General features: G+C 51.0%; 1 protein-coding gene across 2 annotated transcripts in view; it reads right to left on the minus strand.

The window, feature by feature from the left end:
• The window catches only part of Kcnip3 (potassium voltage-gated channel interacting protein 3), a 65,626-nt gene extending 52,337 nt beyond the window's left edge, over positions 1 to 13,289 (minus strand). The window contains exons 1-2 of one of the 2 annotated variants that reach the window (XM_034494775.3): positions 13,134 to 13,289; positions 2,929 to 3,094 (exon numbers count right to left, since the gene is read on the minus strand). In XM_034494775.3, coding sequence (XP_034350666.1) covers positions 2,929 to 3,094; positions 13,134 to 13,236 — 269 coding nt within the window. In that variant the 5' untranslated portion in view covers positions 13,237 to 13,289. The remainder of the gene's footprint in view (positions 1 to 2,928; positions 3,095 to 13,133) is intronic. The other variant, XM_034494776.2, reaches the window with a different exon arrangement.
• Positions 13,290 to 15,930: the final 2,641 nt, after the last annotated feature.

The raw sequence follows: 15,930 nt of genomic DNA on the forward strand, positions 1-15,930 counted from the left end.
GAATCCCTAAGTCCTTTCTTAAATCTGTACTGATCCTGTGACTTGCATGATTGATGAGCCTGTGGGTCCACACATCAGGAGGGCTGGGAGCACAGCCTTGGGTCCATGAATGGTGGTGTTGTGTGACTCAGAAGCGGGAGCTGTGCAGTGTGACAGCTGGGATGTAGGCTTTGTCACACTGTGGTTCCCTGTTGCCCCCGAGTTTCTGTGACTTTTCCCAGACCCACGGTCTCAGTCATTTGCTTAACTCAGGCAGCCAGGACCCTGGGCCATTTGGGGAAGATTTTATTCTAACTTGGATAATTGAAGAAACCCAAATCTCACAGATTTCTTGGGCAGGCAGACTTGAGAAGCAGGTCTGTCCAGTTGGTGGCATTGGCTACAGCTGAAACCATGCCTCCTTCCGAAGGCATTCTGCCAGAAAGGGTCACCCACAGAGGAGTCCAGAGTCACAGCTCTGGCATACTGAGGATGTGTCCCTAGGGTCCTGGGCTGAGAATGGCTGCTTCTGGGTGGGGAGTTAAGCTGCATATCCTGCCCCTACCCTCCAGACCCATGCATCTTAGAGACCCTGCTGCTGTGCCCCTGCTAACTCCCAGGACACAGCTACAACTGGACCAGCTTTGTACCCCCACCTTGAGGTCCTTGAGTCTTGCCCATTCTGTGTTGAGGTCCCAACTCACTGAAGTCTTGGGGACACTGCTGAGCCTTGACCTCCACTTTCAGCAATCCCAGATACCTGTTTTTCTGATTCTACAGCTGAATGGAAAAACCCCAACAAGGGCAGCGCCTGGGCTGCTGGACCGCACAGGCACCCAGTGCTCAGGATACCGTGGCAGGCCTCGCTAGACATGTGATGGAACTCCTCTGAATGGTGCTTATTGTTCTGTGCACCCAGAGCCTGAGAAGCAAACTCATCACAGAGTGGCATTTCACATGCACACAAAATAGCCAATGTGGCCACACCAATGGAGTCCTTAAGGAACATAGATGGATGTGTCCAGACTGAGTTGCTGAAGCAGGAGCTCACTCAAGGGAATCAGGGCATATGGAATCTCCACTCCTCATTCTGCAGGGTCCCTGCCTGGAAGGTGAAGGTGCTTCTGGGCCCCAATCTCTGGAGAACTGAACAAGCCATTTAATCTTTTTTGGGGGTGGGTGGGTATCCTGTAGACTCTTAAGTAAAATGAACGAGGGAGCAAGGGAGCTTTACACAGCTTAACACGGCTTGCTTCCCATCAGCCATATCTCCTCTCAGTGTTCAACAACTTCTGATAAACATGTCCATCCATGCAAATTCAAGCTGGGCTGGGCTGCTCCATGCTCTCCTGGCCTTGCCCTGTACTGTGTACCTCTGAAGGGAATGACTGGGAAAAGAGTCTGTCTTCTAAGAAGCCACCCTGAATGGGGTGTGAACACACCCTGCTTGCTCTGGAACTCTCCACCCAGTGCACTATGGCATGGCATTGTCTTCACAGGTACACAGTCCCAGCCAGAGCCACTACTGCCCAGTGCCTTGCGGGTCAGAGTGGCACTTATGGAGGAGAACAAAGAGCTTGAGTGTGGCTGTCATATTCTATCTGTCCAGGAAAACTCAAGATGACAGATCGGGGGTGGGGGGAGTGAGACTCGGGGACAGAAAGCTGAGCCGTCTTGGGTAGAGCTGAGTCTCGTGGACACACTCAGAGGCCACACCAGAGTACCACAGCTCTTGGAGCCCACTCTGGTGGACAGTGGGAAACATTTTCACAGCAGTGCAAATCATACACGTTCTGCCACCTGCAAGACCTTAAAACAGCTGGGCTCCAGGAAGGGCTCCCCACATGTGCTAGTGTTTCCATGGGAAAGGTTGAGAAACAAATGTCAGCTAAAGTGACCTTAGTTCACAAGGGGTGGGGCTCTCGCGGAATGGAATCAAGCTAAGAGCAAGTCAGAGTAGATTTGCCAATAAAGATGAGGTCTTAAGATGCAGCAGCCTTGTCACTTCATACACATGCACAGGCTACTGTGCTTGCTACCTCTCCTCCACTCAGGAATACCAGCCAACCTGGGAGGCTGGGAACACCGACTGTGCCCATTGTCCGACAAAGAGACTGAGGCTCCCTGGAAATCACACAGCAAGAGCATGTGGTTTAAGAAAACATACAAAGTAGGTCTCCAGGCCAAGCATGCACCTTGTCCCGGTGATAGATTCTCATACATGCCTCTATGCCATCAAAAACAGAAGTGGTATGGGGAGGGACCTTGTAACTGATCCTGGAATGCTGGTATGGGATTGCACTTCCACATGCATGGCATATGTACTCGTATGCACACATATGAGTGTATGCACACTCATGTGCAAAGGTATGAGTGTGTATGAGAGAGACTGCAGGGGCTCTGTGAGGTTGTCTCTGGACTGTACTACCATTCCTCGTAAATACACCCAAATAGCTGTGAAGAAGCAGTTATTGCTGCTGGTCTCACTCCCATGCCATGAACACTCCAGAATGCCAGCCTCAGTCTCTGGGTACATGGGGCAAGAACCAGGAGGTATTAGATCTGCCCTGTGGGTAGGTCCAGGGCTCTTTTCTATGGAGGATTTAGAAAGGTTGTGTGAGATGTTCAAGATAGCTAGCTGCACAGGAGTGCTGGGTGAGGAGAGCCTGGCTTCTCAGCCTCCAGCCTGCCTCCATCTCCCAGGCACTCTGAAAAGCCTGCGCACAGTCCTGGTCTGCTGTCCCCATGTCCTGCATTGCAATCCTGTACCAGAGCTCAGGTCTCTGTGTGGAACAGGGCATCAGTTAAAAGAGAGTGTGAAGGAATGGAGACACATTTCCCAACAGAGGTGGAGGCAGTATGGCCCAAGGTGGCCTCTGTGGCCTCAGGAAAGACAGAGCTCAGCGTGATCTCTACCGTCTCTGTCTGGACCAGTCACTCTTGTCCTACCTGAGCCTTGTGGGGCAGCACTGGACAGGATCCACTTGATTAAGCAGCAACGCATCAGGGCCTGGCGGGTGAACCGTGGCCTTTGCCACTTGATGCCTTCCCTTTTGCTCAGCGGTATGCGCCCAGGGTCTCCCAGGAGGCTGCCATCGGATGCCTTCATTGCTTCCTGTAGAGGGAATGGAGGGAGGAGGCTTCCTAAGCACACGCTCGCAGGAGGGACCTCCAGAAGGTCCTATCTGCCACTCTGATATCCTGGATGAGGCCAGTCCTAACCCTATCAGGAACCTCCTCTGCAAGCGCTGGCTAGAAGACCCCCTTCAGCCCCACCTCCTGAGCCCTGCTGCCCCCACCGTCCCTCATGGTTTCTTTCCATCCTGCACTTAGGCTCTGGCATGGGGCAGGGCCCCAGAAGAAGTGTTCCAGAGAAGCAAGGCCATAAGTGAGCCCAGTCTTATTTATCTCAAGCTCCCCTTTCACCAGCCTGGCTGACAGAACTGAATAGCTCCTTAGAGAACTCACTGAAGCCTAGAGAAGAGAGAGGGTTCACACAGGGGATACCGTGAGGTAAGTGCATTTTCTTTCTCCCAGTAAAGGCCTTGCTGTGGATGAAAATCTGTGTGACCACCTAAAGAAGCCTTCCCGTGGCCGTCTGGCCAGCTAATTAGGGGAACCCAGGGGCTGGGGGTGTTGAGAGACAGTTGGACCTAAATTTGAGTAGGTGTGAATCAGAAAAGGTCAGCCTGGAGCCACTGTGAAGGATTCAGAGCAGAGAGGTTTGTTTGCCTATGGCAATACTGGCCTTCAATCCTGTCCATCAAACTGTCTTGCCTTCATTAGTCCCTAGTGGTGGCAGGGTAGCTCCTGGCTGGGCAGGCTGCAGTCAGCCATGACAGCCCTCTGGGCATCTGGTTTGCTTCAGCTGTGTCCTGTCTCCCACTAGCACAGCCATGGAACAGGTAGGTCTTGGCTCACAGTTGTCACCTCATACTGTCAGCAACAACCCCTACATTCTTTCCCTTCTCCAAGGCTCACTTGGTAGTGAGGAACGTTGGTGTGGAGGAAAGGGATGCCAGGGATACGGAAGGAGGCATCTCCTTACATATATTGTGCATACACACTTGCATACTTAAACACATATGTGTGTACATATGCATACATACACAGGCCCACACACAGGCACATGCTCCTACATACCCTGCCCCAGCTGGGTCAGAGGCACCTTCTACATTATCAAGCATCTCCTTCAGGAAAGGAACGGCTTTGATGGATAAAATCTGTATATTGGTCAAGGAGTAGGAGGCAGGGTGGGTCAGGCAGCTGGTCCTTCATCCTCTCATGAATTCATTGCTTGAAGACTGCACGTGGGCAGGGGAGCAGAAGCTGAGATGGACCTCAGAGCCTCAATGCCATTAGCAGGGGCACTTCATTAGAAACCTACCCCACCCTACCCTCACCCACAGTGCTGGCACCAGTAGAATTTGTCTCAAACCCTAGGCAGGTGTGGTGGACCCTGTGATTCCCCCAGGGCAGGCTGAGACCCCACAATGCATGCTACAATCATTTTGTCACAATCCTGTGAGGTGGATCACACCACCTATTTACAGGTAAGGAAACTAAGTCCCCGAGGAGTGTGGGCACACATCACACTGTGGTGTGGCATTCTGACTCCAAAATTCAGATAATCTTGACCACAGGCTTCCAAAGTAGCTGTTCATGGGACCAGGTCCCTGGAGAGATTTCAGAAGGTGGGTATTTGGGTCCCTTAACTAGATCTACAATCTCCCAAAGTAACTGTTTATGAACGCACTGGGCTAAGAGGTCCTAGTGCCATTTTTTCTCCCTGGTAAAGAGTTAGGGTGATATCTAGACACCTACACTGGCTTCCTCTACCTAGTGGAGTGGCCAGAATTCTCAATTTGAGCCCCTCAAGGCAAAGGATGTAACAATTTCCCTTCCTGAGGTAGCAGAGATCTCTGAAGAGAAAAAAAGGCAGAGAAAAGGAAACCTGTCCATTCTCCCACAGAAGAGTCAAGCTCGTGGCCTGGGCCCATCCCACTGTGAAGGAGGCAGGAACAGAAATGGGTGAACACGGGTCATCTTCATGAATATTTGACACTTGTCTGTCTGGGAGAGGGTCTGATTGAGCTGCCAAGGAATGTTAAATCGCTCTCCTGACACCCTCTTTTTGCCTCCCAGGCTCAAAGGCATTGAGGGGAGGGAGGCGACCCCACTGCCCCTTCACTCTTATGGGCTCTGTGAGGGGAGGTGACAGAGTGAGGGCTTCTGGGTCATTGAGGACAGTGGAAGATATTAAACATCCGTTTGCCCCTGCTCAGAGTCCCTGATGGCTTTCTGTCACTTTGCAAATCAAACCATGTCACATGCCTGCCCCCAGCTCACTGTGCTCCTCTCAGGCTGGCTCTTTCCACAGCGTTGCCTGAGTATTGGGTATCTGCTGATCCCTGCACTGGAGGCTTGTCCTCTGAATGCTCAGGGCCACACTCAGGTGTCAGACCCCTGAAGCACTGCTCTAACTAGGTCACTCCCTTGTGCCTCCACCTCAGCCTCTGTCGCTGCAGCTCCTGGAAGCATCAAATGGCTTGTTATTTTACTTTCGCCAGAATGCCAGCTCCGAGACTACGTACGTGTGTGTGTGTGTGTGTGTGTGTGTGTGTGTGTGTGTGTGTGTGTAATTGCTTGTTTTACCATAGAACCTGGCACCTATGAGCCCTTAATTTTCCAAACCCTACAGTATTAGGATAATCCATCCAGAAGAAAGATACACAGACATGTCACCAAAGGGAACAGAGATGGCACATAAACACCTGGGAAAATGCCATCTTCTGCCACCACAGAAATGCCATTGAAATCCACCATGAGAGCCAGCAAGATGGCTAAAGTGGATGAAGTGCCTACAAGCCTAATGAACCTACACAAAGGTGAGTTTCACAAAGATTACGAAAGTGGGATAAAAAAAAATGATCTCTGTACCTACCCCCCCACAGACATACACACAGACACAGACAAACAGATACACACACACACACACACACACACACACACACACACGCATTTTTAAAGAAAGCCACCATGAGGGGGGCTGGAGAGATGGCTCAGTGGTTAAGAGCAGTGTCTGCTCTTCCAGAGGACCCAGGTTCAATTCCTAGCACCTGTATGGCAGCTCACAATTGTCTGTAACTCCTGTTCTAGATGATATGAAACCCTCATACAGAAACATGTAGCCAAAACACCAGTGTACATAAAATGAAAATAAATAATTTAAAGAAAGAAAGAGAGAGAGAAAGGGAGAAAGAAAGAAAAAGAAAGCCACCATGAGAAACACTTTGTGCCTGAAATAAAAACTAAAACTAATGCCATGCAGATGGGGACCCTGGGCCACTTCTACCTGGTCACTGGGAACACAGAGTACTTTAGCCACTCAGGAGAACAGCGTGACAGGTCCTTAGCAAACAGAACACACAGCTAACACATAGCCTGGCAATATCAGTCTCGGGAGTTTGTCCCAGGTGGTTGAAAATCTACGTTCAAACAAAAACTTACTCCTGAATATTCATGGTAGTTTTATTTGTAAGAGCCCCAAACTGGAAACAGCCAGATGTCCCTCAGTGGGGGAATGATGAACCTGAGGGACGATACAGAAGGGTGTCCCAGAAATACCCACCCATGAGAAGAAAGGACCCGGACACTCATCACAACTTGAAGAGTCAGAATTAAGCAGAATGAAAAAGCCAGTCCTGAAAGGTCACATGCCACGTGAGTCTATTTACATAGCAGTTTGAAATGACAGCATATTAGCAATGGAGAGCAGATTAAAAGGCCAAGAATTGGGTGGGGGAAGGGCAGAGGGACGAGAAAGGTGTGGATATGAAAGGTCGACAAAAGGACCTTTTGGGGACAGAGCTGTTGTGTATCTTGATGGTAGTGGTGGATTCACGAATTACAGGTGACAATGTTCTAACAGCCAACACACACACACACACACACACACACACACACACACACACACACACGAGCCACTGAGACAACTTGCCTGAGAGTGGCGGCGGCATCAGTGTCCATGACATGGGGTGTGAGATTGTACTAGTTGGGTTTTGTTTTTAAACAGGGTCTAATTATGTAGAGCTGGCTAGACTGAAATTCACAGAGATCCACCTGCTTCCACCTCCTGAGTGCTGCCTCTGCTTCTTGAGGTCAAAGGTTAAAGGCCCGCACTGTATACCCAGCTTGTACTAGGATTTGGGGGTTTTTTGTTTTGCTTTGTTTTCTGTCTGTCTGTCTGTCTGTCTGTCTGTCTGTCTGTCTGAGTCTGGGTTTTCTATATCCCAGCGTGGGCATCAAATTCAGTTTTCTAAGAATGACCTTGAACTCCTGATGCCTCTTCTCCTACTTCCCAGATAGTGAGATTGTTGGTACATGCCACCAGTATAACATTGATGAAAACTGGGCAGAGTAGACATGGGGTGTGTGCTCTGTTTTTAGAGCCATGCTTTGCTCAATAAAAGTTTCCTTTGGGGTTGATAAGACAGCTTAGTGTGTGAAAGCACTTGGGGTCACCCCTGGGGACTTGAGTTTATCCCCAGGACCCACATGGTAGAAGAACTGAATTTTGCAGATCATCCTCTGATCCTCTGACCTGAGCACCTGTGCATGTGGGATGGAACAAAGAGGCTAAAGTCAGATGCTTAGGATGTGCTGAGATGAAGGCAGTGATGTAGGCTTCAGGGTCAGAAGCCTGACCCAACGGAGACAGAGGGAGAACAGCATCCCCCTCATGCCTCTATCTCCCCAATGGTGGTCCAGCTCCACACTGGACACTGCTGTCCCGAGAGTTTCACCACAGTAGCCCATGGACCCTCGACATCCTACCATGCAGTTCCTCACCCAACACAAGTTCCCTGAAAGCCATGATACCCGTGGACTGTTACCTGACACGATGCTCATGACCTCAGGGAATAACTTCCCCTTTGAGGGCCTGTCTGGGAAAAGGATGAAGTCAGACTACTGAGGAGCCCAAAGGCGAGACTCTCAGTAGCTAGTATAGTCCATGGCCCAAGAGAAGCCCAAACATTAGCCTAGGGGAAGATTAGTAGAGGTATCCAGTGGGCATATGCTAGCCAGTTGGGCGGGATTCATAGCTGAAGGCTGTGGACAGTTCTGACAAGTTTCTATTAAAATACCCAGCAGTTCACCAGGTGTATATCTTAGGCATAAATGTGCATGCAAAATGCATTGATACATATGCACAAGCACATGCACAAGCACAAGCACAAGCACAAGCACAAGCACAAGCACATGCACAAGCACGCGCGCGCACACACACGCACACATACCACACACACACGCACACACACAAACTCACACACACACACGCACACACAAATACCACAAAATAAAACCAGCTCTCTGCCTCATGAATGAAAACAACAGTGAGAAGTTTTCTAAAAGCAACAAGGACACACTGGATGCTGGTGTAGAGGCAGCAGCCTCGCTTTGGGCAGTTGGGAGAATCCAGGAAGGCTGGCGTTATTTCAGGCAGCTGAGTACAGAGGGAAGAGACCCATGGCCAGCCAGGCAGAGACTTAAATGCTGGACCCTTATTTCCTCATTGGGAAATCCTGGACCAAGTACTTGACTACCCCAAACCTCAGTTTCTTCATCTGTAGATAGGGTTCATAGCATGCCCTCTCAGAGTTATAGGAAATACAGGTGAAGTTATAAATACAAAGATAAGCACCCTACCCCCATCATGACAATTATTGCTATTTATGGCCCTGAGTTAGGGGTCTTACTACTTGTGCAAGGCAGCAAGAGGAATTCCAAAACCCCTAACCAAGGAACATTGTATCTGGAGATCTAAATAGCTGTGTCTACCTGAACAGGAGGGGTCTGCTGCCTGGGGACCATATCACCTGCCTCATTTTTATTAAACAACAAGCAAACAAAAAACAAACCAGCCACAAAACAAACACCCCCCCCCCCAAACCTCTACTCTGTAGAGTCAGAAGTGCAGCTAAGGGTTAGAGTACTTATCCCACCAAATAGAAAATTCTGGGCCTTGACAGGGGAGGGGTGCTTGAGGTTCTCAGAGACTAGTCTCTGAGACAGATGTGGGGTTAACCTGCACCCCTCCTTCTATAGGGACTGCCTAGGTGCATTCTGGCTTACCCAGCACCCACTAGTTGTTTGCTCTATTTCCATCGAATGGGACAGATGGCGGAAAGCAGTGGTGGGTGTTGTGTCGTGCAGGCCCCCAGGGACTGGAGAGCTTCGAGCCCGAGTTCTCTCCACCCACCCCTGGGCACAGACAGATGTGAGCTAGGTAGATCATCCTGGCACGGGAGGCTGAGACAATCACATGTCCCTATAGGTGGGAGCATGTACACACACACAGGAATGTACATACCCTCACATGTGCACATGTGTGTGTGTGCACACATCCCTGGTCCTTACATTCAGAGCAATGCAGCAGCAGATGGAGTTGCACCGTCCTAGTCTTCTGTCTGGCTCCTACCAACTTGCCAGGACAGGAGCTCCACTCCCCTTGGCAATGAGGACACCCCCATTAACTCAGGAATTGACTTAAGCTGTTCTTCAGGATGCCTTCTTAAGTTATACTCAGCAACCAGATAGATAAGGCCCAGGCTAAATGTGTTGGTAAACGATTTTATCTCTCTAGGAGGTTAGTGATCTGAAACCATGGCACAGAGAAGCTAGGCAACCTGTCTGTGGACACACAGCTGATATATTAAGGAGCTAGGGCTGAGCCTAGACCTGTCTGATACAGAACCAGGGCTCACAGACAACAGAACCAGCCCTGAGCCCTCACTAAGCCTCTGTGGCCAGGGCTCTCCAGCATCAAATAATGAGGGTCGGTGCTGATGGGCTAGTGGGCTGTTCTATATATTTATGGGGCATTGGGGATAGCTACAGTGTGGTATTTCCAGCTTCTCACGAAAGAGCACAGGGGGCTGAGCCTATCTGGGGCTCAGGCAGAGGTTATGGGCATATCCTAGTCTCCAGCAGGAAGTTGGAGGCCCAGAGAGAGACAAGTTTGCCCCAGAGGCATGGGGACAGAGCCCTAGCTAGAAGTGAGCTTCCTGAGACCACCTCCCTGCCTGCCTGTCTGGAAAGAGGCTTTTCCCACAATGCCAGATGAGGGCATGTCACCAGGGAAAAATCTCCTCTTTGTCCCAGAAGTCCCCCATAGTCTGGAAGCATGAGAAGGCAGGGGTGATGCCCTCGGTCTAGCCTCTTTGAGTGTGAGCGGAGCACAAGCCTGACTGAAGGAGAGAGTGCTGAGATAGCCCAGAGAGGGAGAGTTGAGGGACAGGCCCCCCTTGGCTGTCCCCCTGCCTGTCAGCTCCCTGTGCTCCGACTCTGGCACTGTCACATGGCTGCTCTGTGGTGTTCTAGGATGTGGGCTGATCACAGCTGACAGATGCACCTGTTGGGGGGGGGGCATCAGTCAGCTGGGAGCTGGGGGGAGCTATGAGTCACCCACGCTGTGCACACATCCCACCTGGGGCAGGGCTGGTCAAGGCTGATGCTCTTCCCCCTTTCCGTCCTTTGCCTTCTCCATGAAAGCCCTCACAGGGGCCATGGGGAGCCAGCAACTTCCCCTGAGAATCCTAGTGAGGACCAGGGGGCTGAGGGAGCAGAGGGTACTCTTAAGGCCAGCCTGGTTTATCCAAACAGCTCTGCACTGTTGGGGAAGATGTGAATAAGAGAAAGGGATCAGGCTGAGTTGAGCTAAGTTGGTAGAATGCTTGTCTGCTGTGTATGAAGCCCTGGGTTTAAGCCCAGCATGAAGTGGCTATGCTGGCACACACACCTGCAATCCCACAGCTCAGGAGACAGAGGCAGGGAATCAGAAGCTCAAGGTCATCCTCTGATACATAGCAAAGCCTGCTTGGCTATAAGAAACAGAAAAAGAAAAGGAAGGAAATGAGGAGGGAGGGAACCTCAGGTTCTTTCCTTTTCATGTCTGGATCCACAGCCCAGAAAGGGGAAGTAGGGGGTAATGCATGGCTGAGGCAGAGTCCCCAGTGTCATTAAGTGACAGGCTAAGAAGGCACAAACAGGTCAGTCTCCAGTCAAATCTCCTTGGATGCCTGGTTAAAGGCATGCCCCTGTCCCCTGGAGTCTGCTCCTGCCACTATCCACTGGACACCCTCACCCAGAGCTTGGGGTCCGTGCTGCAGAAGACAAGACAGGGCTCAGATCCAGTCCCAATGCTGCCTGCAGTCAGGACTCGCCTCTGTTCCTTGCCTGTAGAGTAAGAACAACACCAAGTCCTACTTGGTGGGCTACATGAGGGTAATGCCTTAGACGGCAGGGTGGCCCTGTCTGTGCTCAGTTCTCGCCTTTGCAAACAGGGCAAACTAAGGTCAGTCTTGCAAGAAACTGGAGATCCTCCCAGAGACAAACTGATCTGGTGTCCACTTTACCTCCTCAGAATCTGAATGTTGCTGGCTCGCTCCTCCTGACCCAGGGTTTGGCCAGGAGGCCTGGCATTGTGGTTAGTGCCCACTCTGAGCTTTGGGAGAATTAGAATAAAGATGGTAGTGTCCACTCTGCAGGGCCAAATGAAAGCCAATAAAGGAATGGCTAGGGTATGGAGAGAAGGCAGGGACAGAACTGGATCAGCTTCTGACTGTGACAAGTGGAACCATCTCCCTCCACTGTCACTGTGGTGCTGGCTTCCATCCTGGCCCAGGCTATGCCTGGAAATCCAGGGTCAGCCATAAGTATAATAAATTCCATGGGTGTCCAGGAGCCAACTGTGGGCATGATGGAGCTCACAATGACCAAGAGAACAGCCAAGTGGACTATGGGACTCTGGCCACTCACTCTGCCCAACTGGTAGGGGAGTAGTGGTTAAGGACCCAGGAAGAATTCTGGGAATTAGAGCCATCAGAGAGAGGCAAAGGGAAGGGGGCTATGCTAGTCCCAGCTGGGACACAGAGCCAGCTGTGTGCACATCTATGCACACATGGCTGTAGAAATCCCTGTATCTGTGGGCACACAGAGTCATGTTGCTGGGCTCTGTGAGGGAGGGGTACAATCACAAGATATATGGATCCAATGTTTGTGAATGCACACAGCTATGCTGCACTCAGTACGCCTGTGAGTGTGGATGTGAGTCTGGGACAGAGGGATATTTATGCTTCTGCCCTGCCAGTCCTGAGGTTGCTAGGGACATGTGTGACAAGAGAGAAAGTATACCCTGCTCTTGTGCTCAAAGGCTTTGTTCCATCTGCGGATCCTTCACCGTATCCTGGGAAATGGATCAGACAGGACAGGGATAATAGTATCCTGGATACTGGGGTAATATGGTCTGAAACTAGTCTCCAGCCCTCTCTGAGCTGCTCGTTCTCATGGGGAAGGGGGTCAAGAAGCCATCTTTTAGGAGGAGGGACTGTTAGATGCCAGCCCAATATCTATTCTTTTTTTTTTTTTTTTTTTTTTTTTAAATAAGACCTTGATTTCCTTATTTGGGGCATTCAACTGGTCCTGGATTTGGTCCTTTCTCTCCCTGAGCAAGACCATCCCAGACTTGTGGGCAGCATGCCGGGCTCCAGGTCAGACTTTCTGAGGGTCAATGCTAAGCCAGGGCACAGCTTATTTTTCTTGGCTCCATTCTTTCCCTCACCTGGCTACGATTTCTTGAACTTTATACCAGGAGCCTCTTTGCTTCCCCTCCCTCTCCATCCCCCCACAGCTCCACAGAGGCAGAGATGTTTGTGATCTTATTAGGGGGTCTCATAGTACTTTAAGAAGAAGGGGGTATTCATGCATTGAAGGATTACTTCAAAGCTTTGCTCACTGGCTAGCCCATGCATGTAAGACACCCTTTTCCATGCTCCTGTGTCTCACTAAGGTCTATGAGGCTAGGGTCAGGGCCAGCTACCCTGGCCCCCGCCCCAAGGACCTAATTTAACAGGACAAGCCATGGAGCTAATCTCAAGCTTCTCCTCTGCCCACAGACACCCAGAGCCTCTTCCATCCAAAAGGCTAGAGGATTCCAGCCTCCCAGGCAGGAAACCCTGAACAATTACTTTCCCTTATATGGGTCAACAAGAGTAGGGGCCAAGGACCACTGTGACAATACTCTCTGGTCAAGACCAACACCGAAGCCCCACATTCCCCAAGTCCAGGCAAGTCCTCAGCCCCTTAGCGCCTACCTTGGTCCTCTGCATCTCGGCTGCTGAAAGAGACTGTCACTAATCTTCCCGCTTTGCAGCCCAAAAAAGCCAGACTGCTTGGTCCGGCTGGCAGCTGCCTCATGTTTGCTTGGACCCAGACGCAATTGTCACTGGAGGTTTCTCTCCCGCCCCCTGCCCACTCCTTCCACCCTCCCTTCCTCCCGGGTCTTAGCTCCACCTCTCTTCCTCTGCCTCTTCCCTCCCCCTCTTATCTCCCCTCTCCTTCGCCTCCATCCTGACAATCTGCAGTTTCTCTTTCTTCTGGGCTCCTAGTCCTGGCCTCTCAGCCTATCTGTTCCCCTGTCTAGGTTCAGAGTCTGTCCCTAGCTCTCATTTCCCTCTGGTACAGGGTCTGTTCCCACCCTTCCCAGTCGCAGGGAAAGAAGGGAGAGTACTCCACCACCAGTCCCTGCACAGGACAGAGAGGAGCCCTTGGGATTACATCATTAAGGTAACACCTGGGGTCCTTCACCTCTTGTTTCTCTCTCCCATCCTTAGTCACCTCTGTGCCACCCCTCATAGGCCTTGCAGTATGACAATCTTCCAAGCCGATCGAACACTTCACACTTTCCCAGTTTCACTGTCCTTTGACTGAATTTGGTTGGGACCAAATTCAGGCATTCAGAGCAACCACAGGACCTCCCCTAGATCTCCTGGAGTGGGACCTGAGGGTGGAAGAAGAGATCAAGGGTTCTGAGCATCCCTGGGAAGGCTCCTTCCTGCCCTATAGGAGACAAGCTCTTGGGCATTTTCTAATGCCTGAGGGAATCTACCAGGAGCCAGGTGCCGAAACCTGCGCCAAGTTTCCCTTTTTGGCGCCTGGAGAAGCCTGCCTGTGCCAGTAGTTCCCATGGAAACAGAGCCTGAGCCACCTCCTCCTTCCCAGAAAGCCCGGGAGCCCTTGCTTGTCCTCTCTACCCTGTCTCACCCCCTTTTTATTGAGTCAGCCAATTAGCTTCAGCTGCTAGACCCTCTGGGCAAAAAAACCCTGGGGCTGCTGATCCCGAGGCAGGAAAGCTGTCCCCAGAGGGAAGGTGACAACTCTGCCATCTGCGCAGCAGGACTTCACTCTGGGCAAGGGACTTAGCAGATGTAGGACTCTCTGGAAAAGAGGATGACAAGGTCCCCAGAGGCTCCCGGGTCAGGGCCAATCTTCCCAGCTGACTTGGCATTAGGCAAGTTCCCACAACGTCTTGGAGTAGCACAGTGGGCTTAGGAGAAAAGGGTCATCATCCCAGTTGATGCTAATGATGCAAAACTCAGAAAAGCTGTGTCTTCACCTACCCAACAAAGTAGTAAATCCAGGCTGTCTTCGCTTAGAACCAGTTCTGGGGGAACTTCCTACCCACCGGTTACATGTCCACAATTTGTGAATCAAGACCTGTCCTTGCTGGGCGGTGGTGGCGCATGCCTTTAATCCCAGCACTTGGGAGGCAGAGGCAGGCAGATTTCTGAGTTTGAGGCCAGCCTGGTCTACAGAGTGAGTTCCAGGACAGCCAGGACTACACAGAGAAACCCTGTCTCGAAAAAAACAAAAAACAAAACAAAACAAAAAAAGACCTGTCTTTATTCGTGGCATTTTCTGAGAGGCAGGGTCTTCTGAGCACTCCACTCCAAGCCAGTGCCTCTTTCTGGAGAGCCACAAGTCTCTGCTTGGCACCCTCGCTGAGATTCCACTTCTCTGATATGAGTTCCATGGGAGTAACAGACTATGGCAGAGCTAGTCTAGACCAGAATCCTCCCATCCTGGGCCTACCAGGGAGCCAACAACCTCCCCAGTCCTACCCAGCAGGTCTCCCTCATAAAACTCCCTGTGAGGAGCCTCAAGTCACCTGACCCCCTTTCCTCAGTTCTCTCAGGGACCTTTCCAGGGCCACAGGCATTTCCAGGGTCCTTCCAGGGTCTCTGGGAGGTGGAGGAATGAGAAGGTTGAAGCAGAGCTCCTCAGCAGACCTCAGCCTTGCTCTGCCACATGGGCACAGGCTGAATTCCCTTAAACTGTCGGGATTTGAGAAGACTGGGGGCCTGCTGAACCCCCAAAAAGGTTTAGGATGCTGAAGGAGGCCCAGTGTGGTTTGACAACTGTTAGGCTGATGGATGAGTCTTGGCTGTGGCTTCCTTAGGTGGGGTACAAGATTGCAAGAGAAAGAGGGAGGGATAATTCCAAGTTTCAGGAGGCTGTTTTCTTCTTTGTATTATAACACTTGAATACTCAGCTGTGGGCCACTACAGCTAACTGGAACCCTCTCCTATCTAAGAGAGAAACTCACAAAAACACAACCAAAGACTTTGGAGTCTCTCGAACCCTCTCCAGTTCCTGTTCAAGGCCTTTCCATACCAGACTCAAGTTTAATTATTTCCTCTCCTGGCCTCTCAGACTCAGCTCTGATGAGCTTCAAGTTCCATGTCTTTACCTCAGGCCATTTCTGTGTCTGGGCCTTGGAGAGCCAGTAGGAACATCTCTCAGGGATTACGCCTCACAGCCCTTACTTGTGAGGGGGCCATCACTGTGTGCTGTCAGGTCTAATCTCACAAGAGCTCCAAAAATGTCTGTTGCCCTAAAAACCTTCTTCTGGGAGCTGCAAATCTCAGACGTGAACACAGCCTAGAACTGCAAATACCTGGAGTCACTTCTGCCGTCTTCCTCAGACCCCCCTTTTGCCACCAGCCACATGGAAACCTTACAGGCCAGGACCCTCTTGGGAGGCGGACAGAAGCAGGTCTCAGTCACTTCAGGCTACACAGCACATCAGGAGCTCTCTTTGGCTCACTCATC

This window comes from Arvicanthis niloticus, chromosome 2 (assembly GCF_011762505.2).
Source record: "Arvicanthis niloticus isolate mArvNil1 chromosome 2, mArvNil1.pat.X, whole genome shotgun sequence".
NCBI classification, from domain to species: domain Eukaryota; kingdom Metazoa; phylum Chordata; class Mammalia; order Rodentia; family Muridae; genus Arvicanthis; species Arvicanthis niloticus.